The sequence below is a fragment of the Hypomesus nipponensis genome, chromosome 18, assembly GCF_054491055.1.
Source record: "Hypomesus nipponensis isolate SF chromosome 18, ASM5449105v1, whole genome shotgun sequence".
NCBI lineage: Eukaryota > Metazoa > Chordata > Actinopteri > Osmeriformes > Osmeridae > Hypomesus > Hypomesus nipponensis.
The window spans coordinates 770,494-785,285 of record NC_140378.1 but is presented as its reverse complement, the minus strand read 5'-3'; the positions used below and the strand labels follow the sequence as shown (position 1 = coordinate 785,285).

Below are 14,792 nucleotides of genomic sequence, written 5' to 3'. Positions count from 1 at the left end.
TGTTACGACTAGCTAGCCTACTTCTTTATCTGTTTAACAGTTCAGCTTACAGCTTCTCCCGCAACTTTGTTGAGGCAGTTCAGCTTCCCCACTGCCTCTTGAAGTTCAACTATTTATTTGATTGCTTCACAACATTCAAACGTATTCTCCTGCATTGTATCTAAGCACTTAGCTTTGTTAGATGATGCAGTTCAGCTTCCACACTCCCTCTTTTGTGTGAATCATACATTTTTAAAATTGATTTCAGCTTTCAGCTTGCGGGTATTTTCTCATTTCTATATTTTCAGCCATTTACAAAAATTAATTTCAGATTTCAACATTCCAACACATTTTCAGCAGGAAATGCATGTTCTAGTTATTATATCAACTTCTTAGTCCTTCCACCATTTTTTGGACTTTAACTAGTCCTGCATACTTTCACCTTCAAATCATTAAAAAGCTTCCTCTTTCAAACTTAACTACTTCAGCATACTTTCAGCTAGAGACACCATTCAACCTTTAACATGTTCACAAGACATTCAACTATTTCCAAATGATTCAGCTTTTTCAAATATTCAGCCAATTTTGAATTGTGACAGTTTTAAATACATAAATTTAGCTCCTTCTTGATTTTTATGATTGAGCAGCTCTTTTTCTGATATTCAACTAAATTGTCAAACAAATTCCTCCAACTTTCATATAGTTTAACTTACAGAAACAAGATATACCTTAAAATTTAGGAAAACGTGTCCTCTTTCAGCCAATGTAACTACTAAAGAGCTCACATTTACAGATTTTCAGCTTTGAGCCTTGAAGCGAGAGCAGCCTTTCAAATTCTCTCTAACTTCAATGGAGAGGTGGGTAAAATTCATCAGAGAAGGCCGAAAGGAAGACGATTTTAAAACCGCCGGTAGAGTCGTATTTCTGACCGCACAGACTTATAAAGGACATCTCTGGTTTCGGCAGAGTCTTGGGTCTCTGATTTTTTTTTTTATTGGACGTATAGTTTTGTGAAGTCCTTGAAGTGGAGAAAAAAAGGTGCCGGTACTCTCTTGCATTGGCAAATATTATGAAATTTGAGATTTCTACAGTGAAAAACAATTTTGTTTGCTGGTACAACAACAATTTATTGTTAGCCTATTCATTAACAACAAATGCATAGCCTCGGGAACATATTTTATCAGGGGGGTGGCTTAATGTTGCGGGGAAGCAGGGACGGACATGGGAGTAAAAATATTCCGTGCTATTCCGTGGTGTTCGATTTTGAAGTCATATCATTTTTTATTCTCGTGCTGTCAGGGGGTGCGGCAGCACCCTGAGCACCCCTAGTTCCTGCAGCCATACATAAATGTATGTATTTATTTAAACAAGTTTGAAGCTCATGATTTGTAGCCTACCCAATGTTTCTAGTTGGATTTGGACCTCTGTTGACGTATCAGGCTCTGGCACACGCGTTCTTTTATTGCCTTTCTGAAGCCAGGCTAACATAATTACTTACAAACGAAAGTCATTTAGTTTCTAGGTTTGAAAGCAGCAGTGAAAAATCTGTTTCACTTAGGCATCAGTTGATGCTGTCTAGATAACTTTTTCGAATCTAGCGTACCGGCACGCAAGAAAAGGGGCCAGTATGCTTAAGAGTAAAATGTGGAGGTGCCGGTACTGCGTACCGGTGAGTACCAGCCCACTTCGAGCACTGGTTTTGCGTCTAGGTTAACTTGTTTGAGGTGTGGATTCCAGCTAAATTTGTTATTCTCTCTGCCTAGCTTGTTAGCGATCACAGCGGCGCCATCACCATGACAACCAAACAGACACGCACCATGAAAGCAGAATTGGTTGACGTTTTGAAAACTTGGGTCTTGGGTCTCGGAAAATATCCAATATTTTATTTTTTGGATTGGACGTACAGTTTTGCGTCTAGGTTAACTTGTTTGAGGTGTGGATTCTAGCTACATTTCTCATAATTGAGCTAGCGCAATGGCTCTCCATAACTAACAACGGTTCTACTTTTTTTCCACAATCGAACAAATTGGGCAAACAAGGTATATACATTGAGCTTAAAGTGTACATAATTTAGCTAGATCGTTTTTAATTTAGCAAGTTTTACAGAAATCTGTAAAAATCGAGGCTCGACTGTCATAGCTGACCATCACGAACAGCCAAACCAGGGCTGGGGTGTTTGCTGCAGCTGGCGTTAATCCTACGAACAAACACTTTGTAAATGGAAAGTTTTTACTTTCAGGGTTTTTCCTGCATAGAGAAAAATGTTGGCGCGCGCCAAAGCTGTTTTCCCGAGCGCCAATGACAAATCCCGAGCGCCAAAGGCAAAAAAAAGAAGAGTGTGCAATGCATGTCAGCGAATATGTTCTCAACAGAGTATGTTTCAAGTAGGCTACAGCCAAACCCTTGTTCTGTTTTGAGCAATAGTAATCGAGTTGATAAGCGTGTCTTCTTGTCTGATAAAAACGCAACTGTGAGGTGCGCGAATGGACAGAGTGGCCACTAAACTGTCGTTCCGCTGCGAGGGCCAGCCCGACGTGCACGAATACGCCTGTACAAATGCAAATGAAATTTCCACTTAAAATGCTTACAAAAGTCTGATTTCCGATTTCCAACGCAGCCTACATTGGTATTCTTAACCTAGAATGATTATAGTGCAAAGTTTCTTCTATGGCTAAATTTCTGCCGCCACTGTATCAGAAATCAGGATGTACAAAATTTTGGGCCGTCTATCAGCAGTGATTGTTAGAGTGCATGTCGGAGAATTGCACGGACACGCACTTCACACCACAGTTGAGATTGCGTGTGTGCGTACTTGAGAACTGTAAGTCGTATAACTTATGTTGTAAGTTCATTTAAGCCTGTTATTGTATAAGTCTATAGTTCTTGCAAATTGAAATCAAGTTAATGTCAATTATTAATTGGCAGCATTTATGCCATTTAGAACATACACTCCTGAAGTAAGGTGTATTTAAGTAGCCTAACTTTATTGCTTTAGGGGAAATAGGACAAACATGTGTGTGTGTGTGTGTGTGGGGGGGGGGGGGGCGTGTAAAATATCTGGGAATAAATACATTGATTAGAAAAAAAAAGAATATATATATATACACATATATACATTTTTTTTTGAGCACCAAAGACCCATTTTGACCCAGGAAAAACCCTGACTTCATTGACAATATTGAACACAAATGTAAAGTAACTTGTCTTTACTCTAAATATCTTCTCCGTTTTCAATTTGAAGTAGTAGATCTACCTTATGTAAGAAATCTTCCATTGCATCCTCTCTCGAGCTTCACGCCTTCGGTTATTATTCAAGTCTACGGTGTTAATACATACCACTTTGACACACTTGCAAGAAATGATCCGCTGGTTAGATGTAGCATGATCTTGTTATTTACATATAAAAAAAACTCACCAGGGACAACGACAACATCGGCAACCCTGCACCATGTATTATTATTTTGATGTCATCTTTAAATTCAGTGTCTAAACAGGACTGGGTGTTCTAGGTTTGCTGACAATGACCAACCGTTGCTACGTTACAAGAAACAAGGAACCAATCCGATTGACCAACGCCCTACATCACTATATTTAGGAGCTATAAACACTGTTCAAACTGTATTTCTGTTTTTACATATTTCAATGAAGAATATTTTTCAGAATCAGAATGGGTTTTATTCGCCAAAAAACTTCAAACAAACGTGGAAGTAGAAGTGCACCATCATTGTCTATGGCAGGTTGAATTTCTTCAGCTGCCGTAGGAAGTACATCCTCTGTTGTGCTTTCTTGGTGAGGGAGCTGATGTTTAGTTTAGTAATGGGGGTGACTGTCTTAAGAGCATTGAGCTGTAACATTTATGAAATTAAATAAGATACCCTTTTCATTTCATTCATTCGTGGTCAAAGTAGATAATGCCATTACTAATTTGTTGCACATTTTCATTGCCAACGATGTTAGCGCAAGTTAAAAAAGTGGAAAAAGTGAGAGTAGAGGTGATAAACATAAGCAAATTATTTTAATACATTTTTTTGAACACAGGAGACAAAAAGTCTTCCTTAAATGCATACATATTTAACACATGCTGTTAAAAATGTCCAAATGTTGGCATTCTTCATATCAAGCTATATTTTTTTTTTTTTTTTACTATTGTACTTTTGTTGTTACTAAATTATATCTTCAAGCAGCAATGAGGGGGCCAAATGGGTCAAATGACCCAAAAAACATTTTGGACATCCTCAGAAGAAGGTTCAGAGTACATGTACGTTTTGTTTGAATACATCAAAGATTTGCTAAGATACAACCCAACTATCTGTTACAGGGTTTGTACAAATCCCAATCAACTACGGTCCATTACACCAACAGTCCACAAGCTTTTTTAGACCCAGATAAAATAAAAAAGGCTAGTCTCTCACTTGGTTTCACTCTCAGTGTTGTCCACACAGGTCAACATGACTGACAGCCACAGCTGAAGGAGCACACTGGTTTGTTTCTAAAAAGCAGAGACAGCAATGGGGGCAGGGGAAGTGTTACAAAGTTTAGAACCTACATTGCCCCCTGTATGCATCATCTCATCTCAGGAAGTTATAAGAGAAGCATTTTTCATGCCATTACAATGTTATCGTTTTTATAAAATTAAAAAATTATGCTGAAAAGCTTTGTGACATTTTTAGAAAGGTAAAACGTTTTTGGGGATATTTAAAGATGCTGTAAAGTGGAATTGAAAATGAGTTTAAAGTTCATCACACCACAGAAGAATGTGTTGTTAACTACCCATCCTAATAAAATAAAAAAAACATGTTAAATAAGGCTTTGAAATTGTAAGAATCTGTAGTCTTCTCTGCTTGAGGCTGGGGGGGGTTAATCGCCTGAAGGAGCTGAAGCTCTGTCCCCTCAAATTTATTGAACGATGGATACATGCTACAAAGTTGGGGTGCGCTGACTGCGCTCACCATGCAAACCTTGGGTGGAGGAGGATTGTCTGGCAGCTGGAGTTGGCACCGTTGCTTCTCGAAGAGACAGTCGAATGTTACTTTTAGCTGACGCAAAACGTTGAGGAGTAGTGTTCCCCCCCTTACAAGAAAATATCTTCTAACGTATAATACACGTCGTTTCGTCCTTATCTTTGGCTTTGTTAAAATGTAGCCAAGCCTTTGACCGCTTAGTATGTTCAGCCATCGTAGCTAACAACAAAATGAGAAATGAAGCAAAGTAGGGCATGAGCCAATTAAATTCTTCTTATTTTAGTTTAAAGGTGGGTCGGCAGGCCATTCAATTGAATTGAGTAATTGTATTACACATCGTACCAGCTGAGTAACCGAATGCAACCGTCTGTGATCTGACGTACATAGGTTGCTGTGACGTAGATAGGTCGGGTTTTGGCTCCGCCTTAAAAAACGTAAGCTAAAAATGGAAGAGAAACTGTCTAACTCCACATTTTAGTGCAACGTTTTCACGCTTTGCACATGCTTTCAGGAACTTATGTAATCTGTATACTCACGTATATAATGTAAAGCAAATCATGGAATTTGCTTTACAGCATCTTTAAGCAAGGTAATGCCAACAGGGAAATTGAAAGCAGACGCAGACACTAAACATAGGGCTTGTCAATCAGCAAGGCATTTTATGGGACAGAAAATATAAACTAAACTATATGTCAACATTAGTTAGGGGTGTAATGTCACCACCCATTCAGACTGGTCCCAAATGTACATTTTGCAATGTTACAACAGTACAACACAGTTGTGATTGAGATGGAGTGGACCATACAAAACAATCTGACATTTCCCCCAACATAGTACACACTGCATTATATGTGTGCCAACATTTTTCATTAATTAAATTGTCTTTGTTTAAAAAAACTTTTTTATAACTTATAACTAGCATGTCCCAAATTTCTAAGGAACTATGAGTCTCAATTACCTGAAATAGTCAACCAACTGAGAGTACCAAAATTATTTGGTTTATTTACTTTAGCTGATAATTACTGCCAAGAGCAGGTCAGTGCCATTTAACACAAAGCCCCCAGAAGGAGTGAGCTAAACAACATGGAATTCCCAGAATTTGTAACAATGATACCTTGATTGAACAGACAACGCTAAATCTGTGAATAACGTGTCTTCCTGTATCTTGCATATGTTCACTATTGATGCACAGAAACAAAAAAAAGATTCCCAAGTATCCACACGGGTGTTCTATCAACATTGCTAAAGAAATCTGCGCTCACACAGAAATCTTTGCTTCGGCAAACGTCAACTTGGACTTAAGCCTCAAGCTTTCCACTAACGTTCTGTTCCCCTAACAATCAACATTAATTCAAACCAGACCTGAATAAGCTTAGATTGTGCGCGTACACAGAGAATAGAAGCTTCCCAACCAGGTGATCGTCAAAAAGAAGTTGTGTCGCAAAATGTAGAGTATAAAGCTGCAGAGCGGTGTTATTTTCAGCAGAGTAACTGGCTTTTTTTGTGTTATCCCCAAAAAGGGCATTACTGCCACAATTAACAAGGCAAGGGAGTCAACTTGGCAAAACATTTCTGACCGCTTAAATGTGTACATTTAACATGTTAACATAACTAATGCATTTACTGATGATTAGCATAATTTGATGAGGTGTTTGAAACCGTTCTGACAGTAATCACAAGCCTATATTTTCAACAGGAGGTTGTGAACAATAGCCAAAAAAAGAATGTGGTAAAAAGTGAACATTTGATTTGGATGTAGGCTATGCATGAATTAAAAACACTGCAGAAGTTAATGGTATGGATTTGATGTAGGCTAATAACGGTCTTCACATATTTTATTCTGCATACCTTGGCTGTAACAAGTGGTCATTTGAGTTACTGTTGCATTTCTATCATCTCGAACCAGTCTGCCGATTCTCCTCTGACATCAACCAGGCATTTTCGCCACACACCTGCTGCTCACTGGATTTGTCTTTTCCAGACCATTCTATGTAAACCCTATAGATGGTTGTGTGTGAAAATCCCAGTAGATAATCAGTTTCTGAAATACTCACACCAGCCCGTCTGGCACCAACATACCTAATAAAGTGGCCGGTGAGTGTGTGTGTACTAGGGGTGGGCGGTATACCGGTATGAACGCGAATACCGGTATTGCGGTATATGGATTTTGCCATATCATGGATATGACGATATATTAATAAATGTACACAGGGAACAATGAAGCAGCAGCTGTACAAAAAAGCCCAAAACAGATCTAAAAAGAGTAGAAGGCGTCAGGAAGTGGACAAGAAGCTGCCACAGCAGTTACGCTCAAAAATCCAGAGGAAAGTGAGATGGCTGATAAAACAAATGAAAGTAATCAACCCTGCAGATGACCCACTGGTTTGGTGGATAAAACGGAAAGGAACATGCCTATCCTTGCTCACTTGCAAGACAAAATCTGAGCATTCCAGCTTCAAGCTGTCCATCAAGTGTTTTCAGCACATCTGGTTTTATATGCAGTCTAAGACGTTCTAGACACAGGACAATTTAGACTGTCTAGCTCTTGTCACAGAACCCCAAGAAGGCAAAGGAACCGAGTAAAAAAATTAAGCTACAAAGAGACAATGATTAAGCTAGATGTTATGCAGTGCAACATGTCTGTAATGTGTCACTGAGAACAAACCACACCATACAGGGTGGTTATAAATTGTTAATCGATTACAACTGTAATTGAAGAGGATGTGTTTAAATGGTAAAGGCTACATTTGAATACAAAAAATGTATATTTAATGTTCAAATAATGTGTTCATATGTGATTTCTTTATAAAAATTTATTTCATTTTCAGTTGTATATTTGTAAGTATTCTGTTTCTATCTATTCTGTATCTATTGCTTTTCACACTGGACCAGCACTTTGCAGATTACATGTGTATTTCGCTTCTAAGTGTATTAATCAATAAATTGGCTTCTTTAGGGAACAAACCAAGTTCAAAAATATATACATATTTCAATTTGCAATTTAATAGACTCAAGAATTCAAGAAGACAGTGGGTCAGTTAGTGTAACTACAATCAAATAGTTGAATGTTCATCCTTCAACCTATAAAATCCATCCAACTCTTTGCAAGTAATCTACATTGTTGTTGGTAGTGTCATCTGATGACCTTGCTTCTTGGCCAGTTATCATGTTCAAACAAGTTTAGCGATTCTCAAATTATGTACTAAAGGTTGTAGACAGCAGTTATAACTGCAGCTTGATAATGTGACCCATCAGATAAAAAATAATGCGCTCATGAACCCTCAAGCAACTGCTCTGCTACCATGCTCCATTCTGTTGTTTAGACATTTTAGTTGACCACGAGAATGGAGATCGGAGCTGAAATGTAAAAACGTATCTTTGACAAGCTGGGATCTCTGACAAAACAAGAGGCAAAACTGTCCTATAGAAAACATAGGCTACTAACACTTTGAAGATACTGTATGCATGTTGTTCACCTGATGTGTGTGGGGTGACACAGCGGAGGGGGGCTAAATATTTTCAAGTGGATCCTATATTTAACTTTTTAGTAGGCTACTGAGTTTGCACCACATGCAGACATGTAAATACTTACAATTATTTTAATCAAATCATTTCCAATTGTCAATGTGTTGAAAATGGCGTTCATTCAGGGGAGATAGCTTTGACAGACCCAATGTCTGGAACGAACGAAAAAAGGGTCGGAAATGTTCACGGTCGGTACTATTTTGCAACACCGTAGAATTGCCCGTCCACTAGACAAGAACGTTAACAAACATACCGAGGTGAAGTTAGTTTCATATTCGACATTCGTCTCACATTCCAAAGAGCTCTTTTGCAGTGTCGACTTATGGACCGGGTGAAAATTATTACTAAAAGTGTACGTACGCCCAAAAGCCTAAAATGGCGTACGCACACAAAAATTCAGATTTATAAAACCGTGCGTACGCATACCTGTACGCAATGTTCCCTTTATAAATCACAGATTACCCACAAGTGTGCGTACGTGAATCAGCATTGTACCCCGCCCTGAACACGCCCATTTTTAACCATAAATAGTAAATGCAAAGCACCTCATGAATGCTAATCTAGTATCTCATCATGACCCTGGCATACGATTGTTCTTTACGGTGAATCATAGCTGTGCGAGTGGCGTCAACTGTGCCAGTGATACTGCGAGTCGAGATACAATTTGAAAACAAAATTGTTTTGTCATGAACAGTAATCTATTAAAGTCTGGACTGATAACGAGGACGTAGAGTGTAGCGATTGCGGGAGCTTAACGACTGTATTTCCAGTCTTTGACATATGAGGATATTTGCACAATATTAAATAAATATATTTAATTATACACTGTGTTCTGCAGTTATCTAAAGGTAGGATATGTGATGTTATCCTGTATTCCATGCAGTCGGGGAATCTCCCCCTCCTGAACTCCCGTAGTGGACAATCTGATGGTGAGGAAGCGCTGAATTTGTATTTAAAATTTGAGTTGGATTGTACAAGGTGTTTATGGAACAAGAATCACTCAGTACAAGCGCAAATAACACTGCTGGATGTAATCTTCATGAAAATCATGAAATTGAATGAAAAAAACGTGTGTGAGGAAAACAAAATATATAAATATTACGAGTAATATTCTTCCCACATTCAATTTCTGCAGTCTGACTACAGTACGGTCATCTACGTCGCCAATTCCAACTGTTTTCAAAATGTGCGTAGGCCTACGGGAGGGTCAGAGTTTGCGTGGAGGACCGCACATTCTCCCGTCAAGTTTGTTTTTTATAAATCACAACCTTTGCGTGGAAAGTGGCGTACGCACATTTTCAGTCCCGTTTTGTGCGTACGCAAGCTTTATAAATGAGACCCCTGGTCCCTCAATGCTAATATATAAAAGCTTCCATAGCATTTCATCAGTATGATACTAAGTACCCAAGACGACACCATTCTTCCACTGCAGTTCAATAGCCTGGTGGAACGAGGCGAACGGCTGGCCCGTCTTAATTACGTGATATGCCGTTGTTATAAGTCGTGCAATAACACGATGGGCATCTACATTGAAATTCCTGACCAGTATAGTCAACGGCCTGGAAGATGGCTTGTCAACCATCCGCTTAGCTGTGACGCAAACCAGGTGCTGTCTGCTACTGCTAGCATGGCTGGTCAGGTATTGTTCTCGAAAATGGTTGGTGCCTCTGTAAAATGTAAAAATATCCACTTTTGTCTGCTTTAGACGGGAACATACGACAAACGACACAGTTCATCTTCGTTCGATTAAAAAAGTTGCTTCCGTTTGAGCTTGTAACTCTACTTTGCTGCCATCTTCACTTTATTGTCTCGCGCCAGTCTTGCGCCAGTTGTTAAAAAATGTATAGAGATTAGAGAATTACAATTTGACAACCACTCGTCACTCAACTCGATCAACTAGATTTGCCAACTGTGCACCCACGAGCTGCAAAGTTATTTATGCATTTAGCAGATAACAAAACATATGAAGGATGTTAACTTTTACAATGCAAAAAAAATTTCAATCAATAATTTGCAGAGGCCCGATCGGACCAGTGAGTTGCTAGTTTAACTGTCGAGACGTTACTTTTTACTGGCCCTGGGTCATCAGGCCATCGTTATTGTTGAGCCCTGCATACGACCATTGTAATGACACAAACAATAAGCCAGTCCAGAAATTACACTGTTACTCACCGTTTTTCATTGAACATAACCCTGTTGTCTTACAAGAGATATGTTTACATTCCTCCTTTTTTTTGTCTGTAATACAACTGACTTATTTGTGTTTATTTATCTTTTATATACTTTGAAGCAACATGAATGAAACAATGCTTAGAGAGCATTTTTGATTTAGGTTGGACACAATTGGACAAAGATGTGATTAGCCTGTTCAGTTGGCTCAAAGTGCAATAAAAATATTTTTTTCAAAAGCTGAAGTAATTTCTTGGTTTTATTTATTAGTTACAATAAGTATAACTCAATGTTTTAACAAATTGCAAAAGCTGAATAATCGTTCAAAGCATTCTGATTAATCAATAAAAAAAATAGATTAGTCGATTATCAAAATAATCGTTTGTTGCAGCCCTATTGTATATCAGTTGTAAAAGTGTCAGGAAAAAAAACGGACCCATCTGCAACCGACGCAAGCACACCCTACAAATTGGCGATTCTAGGATCAGACCTTTTTGGGTGCTCAGCCCCCAATTACGTGAATGTGACGTGAATACAGTCCCTTGCAAATGTGCTAAACCCCCTTGCTAATTTAAATCCCTAATTTCACTGGATAACAATTAATACATTTATGAATTATTATGCAAAATATTGAAAGAATAAAAAAACTAAGGATGTCCCTTTCTTCATGAACTACCAGCATCAAATGATAAACATTATTTTAATGTTTTTATTATAATTTTTAAGGGTACTTGAGCACCTCTAAAAAGGGTCTAAAATTAGCCACTGACTTGTACCCTCTCTAAGTACATTCATAATTACATTGCAAGTTTATATAAGGTGTGCCCCTAAATTTTCCTCTTGCGCTCCTAAAATTTTCAGTCAGGGGTTACTGTGCTCCTAGTAAAAAAAGTTAGTCTGGAGCCCTGTATGATATGCTGTTTTTGGATGCTTTTATATAGGCCCTAGTGGTTCCCCATTACTGTATCTGAAGTATCTTTCCCGAAATTCAGCCTTGGTGCATAATTACAGCCACTACGAGCAGTCCCACAATGAGCTTTCCTCAAAACGGGCCGTTTCTGTGTCTGTAGCTTTAAATGCTAATGAGGAGGAGACGGGCGGCAACATGCGCTAACGTTTACAACGGATGTAACGCAATGGCTCGTAGCCCCCGTTGCTGTAAGATGCCTCGAATTTAGCCATTTTCATCTGAGCACCCTGGTTTGCAGAGGTGCACACTCAGTCATTTCAATGAGGAGAAAGGCGGATATCGCGCGCCATAACACCAACAGCAGAACGGTTATCCAAACAACAAAGAAGTGTACAACACTAGCGTTACAGCGTTTGTATTCACACACACACACACACACACACGATGCCATCTACCTTTACATTAGCAACAGTAACTCAGCTGTTAGCTGCAGAGCTAATGTTACAGCCACATTGTAAGGGTAGCAAGCTAGGTAACCATATACAGTAAAGCAACAAAATGATATAGCTATAGTTAACTTACTTGTTCAAGGTTTGTAGCTTGACCAAGGAGAGTTAGTAATGATCCAGCATTTAATTTCAGCAAGGCCAGCTTTGTATTGGCTCAAGTTGAGGAAACAGTAGTGGCTGAAATGTTTGGCGCAGACATACAAAACTTTGGGAAGTTGTGTTGGCGCATTTCCAGCAAAAATAAAATCAAGATACTTTTGTGCAGAGGCTTGGATGAAGGAACTAAAAAAATACTTTTGTTTTGATTTGTACATCCAAACACTGAGCAACTGTTATTCTTTGTTTGTTTGCTAGCCATGATGTCTCTCCAGGAAAAAACGATATTGCACTTGCCTTTGCACGATCGTAGCTCAGTTTTTCATGGGGGGGCCAGATTATCTGGGCGGGCAAAGCAGAGAGAAGGGCGGTAGCCTGGCTCGTTGTGACATCACAACAAGGAGATTTTCAAACCGAGCGTTTGAGCCTTCATTTTCTCAAAAGGGGGAGAAAAATACTTAGGGCTTGGTTTACACCTATCAAAAATTCTAGCCACTGGGGGACCAATGGCAGGCTAGGGGGAACTCATTAATGTTAAATAACGTCCTAAAGGGAAGTTTTCTTGGCATGTGACTTAAAAAAAAGAAAAGGTTGAGATAGTAAAGGGTGTGGAAGTAGGTCAAAGATTATTAGAATAATAAGGTGTATATCTGAGATTATCAGATATATCAAATTTGAAAAAGATATTGCGATTAGTGAAGATGTCATGCTATTTTCAGGGATTAGCGATTCTCTATCATTCTTTTAAAAACATTATTGAAAAAGTAAAGGGTGTGGAAGTATAGCAGACATTAGAATAATCTGGTTTATATGAGATTTCTTGACACAAATTTGAAAAAGTTATTGAGATTAGTGAAGATGTCATGCTATTTTCAAAGATTAGCAATTTTCAATCATTCATTTTAAACCTTATTGAAAAAGTGAATGGTTTGGAAGTATAGCAGACATTAATTAAATAATCTGGTGTATATTTGAGATTTTTTGACAAGTTTGAAAAAGTTATTGAGTTTATCAATGATTTCATGCTATTTCAGAGATTCGCAATTTTTTATCAAAAAAAGGTTTATTTGGAAAGTAAAGGCTGTGGAAGTATACCAGACATTGTTGGAATACTCTGCTGTTTGTTTGAGGTTTAATATTCACAGAAATATTATAAAAGTCATAATTTTTCAAAAATGTCTGGGTAATTTTCATCCGGTCCCTAACTTAACGCTGCAATGTAGCGTCTTCCGAATGTGAGACGAATGTCGAATATGAAAGTAACTTCCCCTTGCTAACAAACATAATGTCTCTCAGTTTAAGGGGCTCATTGGTGGACGCTACTGAAGCCAATTATTTCATAGTGCCCTGACTACCCTAGGCAAAACTGTTGAACCGTGTATAGAAAAATACATGGCAAAGTTGAACACACAATTACATCATTTTTAAATGTACGACATAACATAACCTCACCTCATACGACCGCGACGCATGCATGCAACAACCCTGCATCGAATGTCAAGGATGTCAATACACTACCCTACTACACTAGATTTAATCTTGCGTTGTGAATTTTTACGAAAATACATCATGGTTCTATCTCAATTCTGACTGCCAAGCACAACATGCAAAAATGTTTTTTCGGTTGCACTAAACACTTTACCTCCTCTTGAAGTCATTCGCGTACGGCTTCAGATACGGATCCATTTGAAGAAGGTTGTTGAACTCAGGAACAGCAACATCCTCCGAATCGGCCATTGCCTCTGCAGTCAAAACCAATCGAGAACTAGAATCTATCGCTGCTTGGAGAGCACGTACGCACGGAAAATGAATCAGGGTTTGTCTAATAAATAGCATGGAAAAGATTGCATATTCAACAGACATACGACTGTTGTTTTCACTAACACAGCTGATCAATTAAACTTGATTTGAAGGGGTAAATGAGTACGGTATTTCATAGTTTTTTTTCATAGAAATTTAATAATCTACTTAATTAATCACAAGTGTACAGAACAGCGTATGGAACGTCATATATGTCAAAACACGTAATTTAGCATACGCCTTAACGACAGAAATTGCTGTCTTAACACGGCCGTTTTATACGTCGTTTTGAACCATCTATGCATGCTATTTTGGCACAAACATACCCACTCCGGTTGGACGTTGGGACTGCCTTCACGTGCTATCCAGAATGGGCTGTTTATAGGGTGACCAGAAGCTTGACCCTGATAAGGACACTTGGGTCCAGAAAGGAGGACAAAGGGTCAAAAAGGAGGACAATCCCAAAAAGGGGGGGTGCACTGATTTTCTGTTGTCTTTGGTGAGACAAGTTTAGTCAAAAGATAAATAAAAAAATAAGACAGTACCATTCCCCAAACTATTTAAATTGTAATAGAAATTAAAATATAGCTGCAAGCAGCGATGCGGGTTCCTCCGCAAAATGGCAAAATATTATAAAAATGTACATTGTAGAAGGTCAAGAGTTTGACAACAAGAGAGCAAAACTACTTCATGTTGGGCCAACTACAACAGTCTGAATGGTGATTTGAACTCATGCGCATAACATTACAAGGTAGACTCTCTATCCTCTCTGCTACACACCAACTGTTGAGAATGAATGAGTAGAAAGGGCATAGATTTAGCTTTGGTCAGCTTTGGGACAAA

The 14,792-nt window shown here is 38.6% G+C and overlaps 1 protein-coding gene across 6 annotated transcripts in view; it reads right to left on the bottom strand.

Annotated features, from left to right (window-relative positions):
- Positions 1–14,347, bottom strand: part of LOC146250800 (1,4-alpha-glucan-branching enzyme-like) — a 140,987-nt gene extending 126,640 nt beyond the window's left edge. For 3 of the 6 annotated variants that reach the window (XM_084679450.1, XM_084679456.1, XM_084679455.1), the window contains exons 1-2: positions 14,276–14,346; positions 13,792–13,891 (exon numbers count right to left, since the gene is read on the bottom strand). In XM_084679450.1, the coding sequence (XP_084535576.1) occupies positions 13,792–13,886 (95 nt within the window). In that variant the 5' untranslated portion in view covers positions 13,887–13,891; positions 14,276–14,346. Of the gene's footprint in view, positions 1–4,391; positions 4,445–13,791; positions 13,928–14,275 lie in introns of those variants that run through there. The other 3 variants (XM_084679453.1, XM_084679451.1, XM_084679454.1) reach the window with 3 other exon arrangements.
- Between the last annotated feature and the right edge of the window lie 445 nt (positions 14,348–14,792).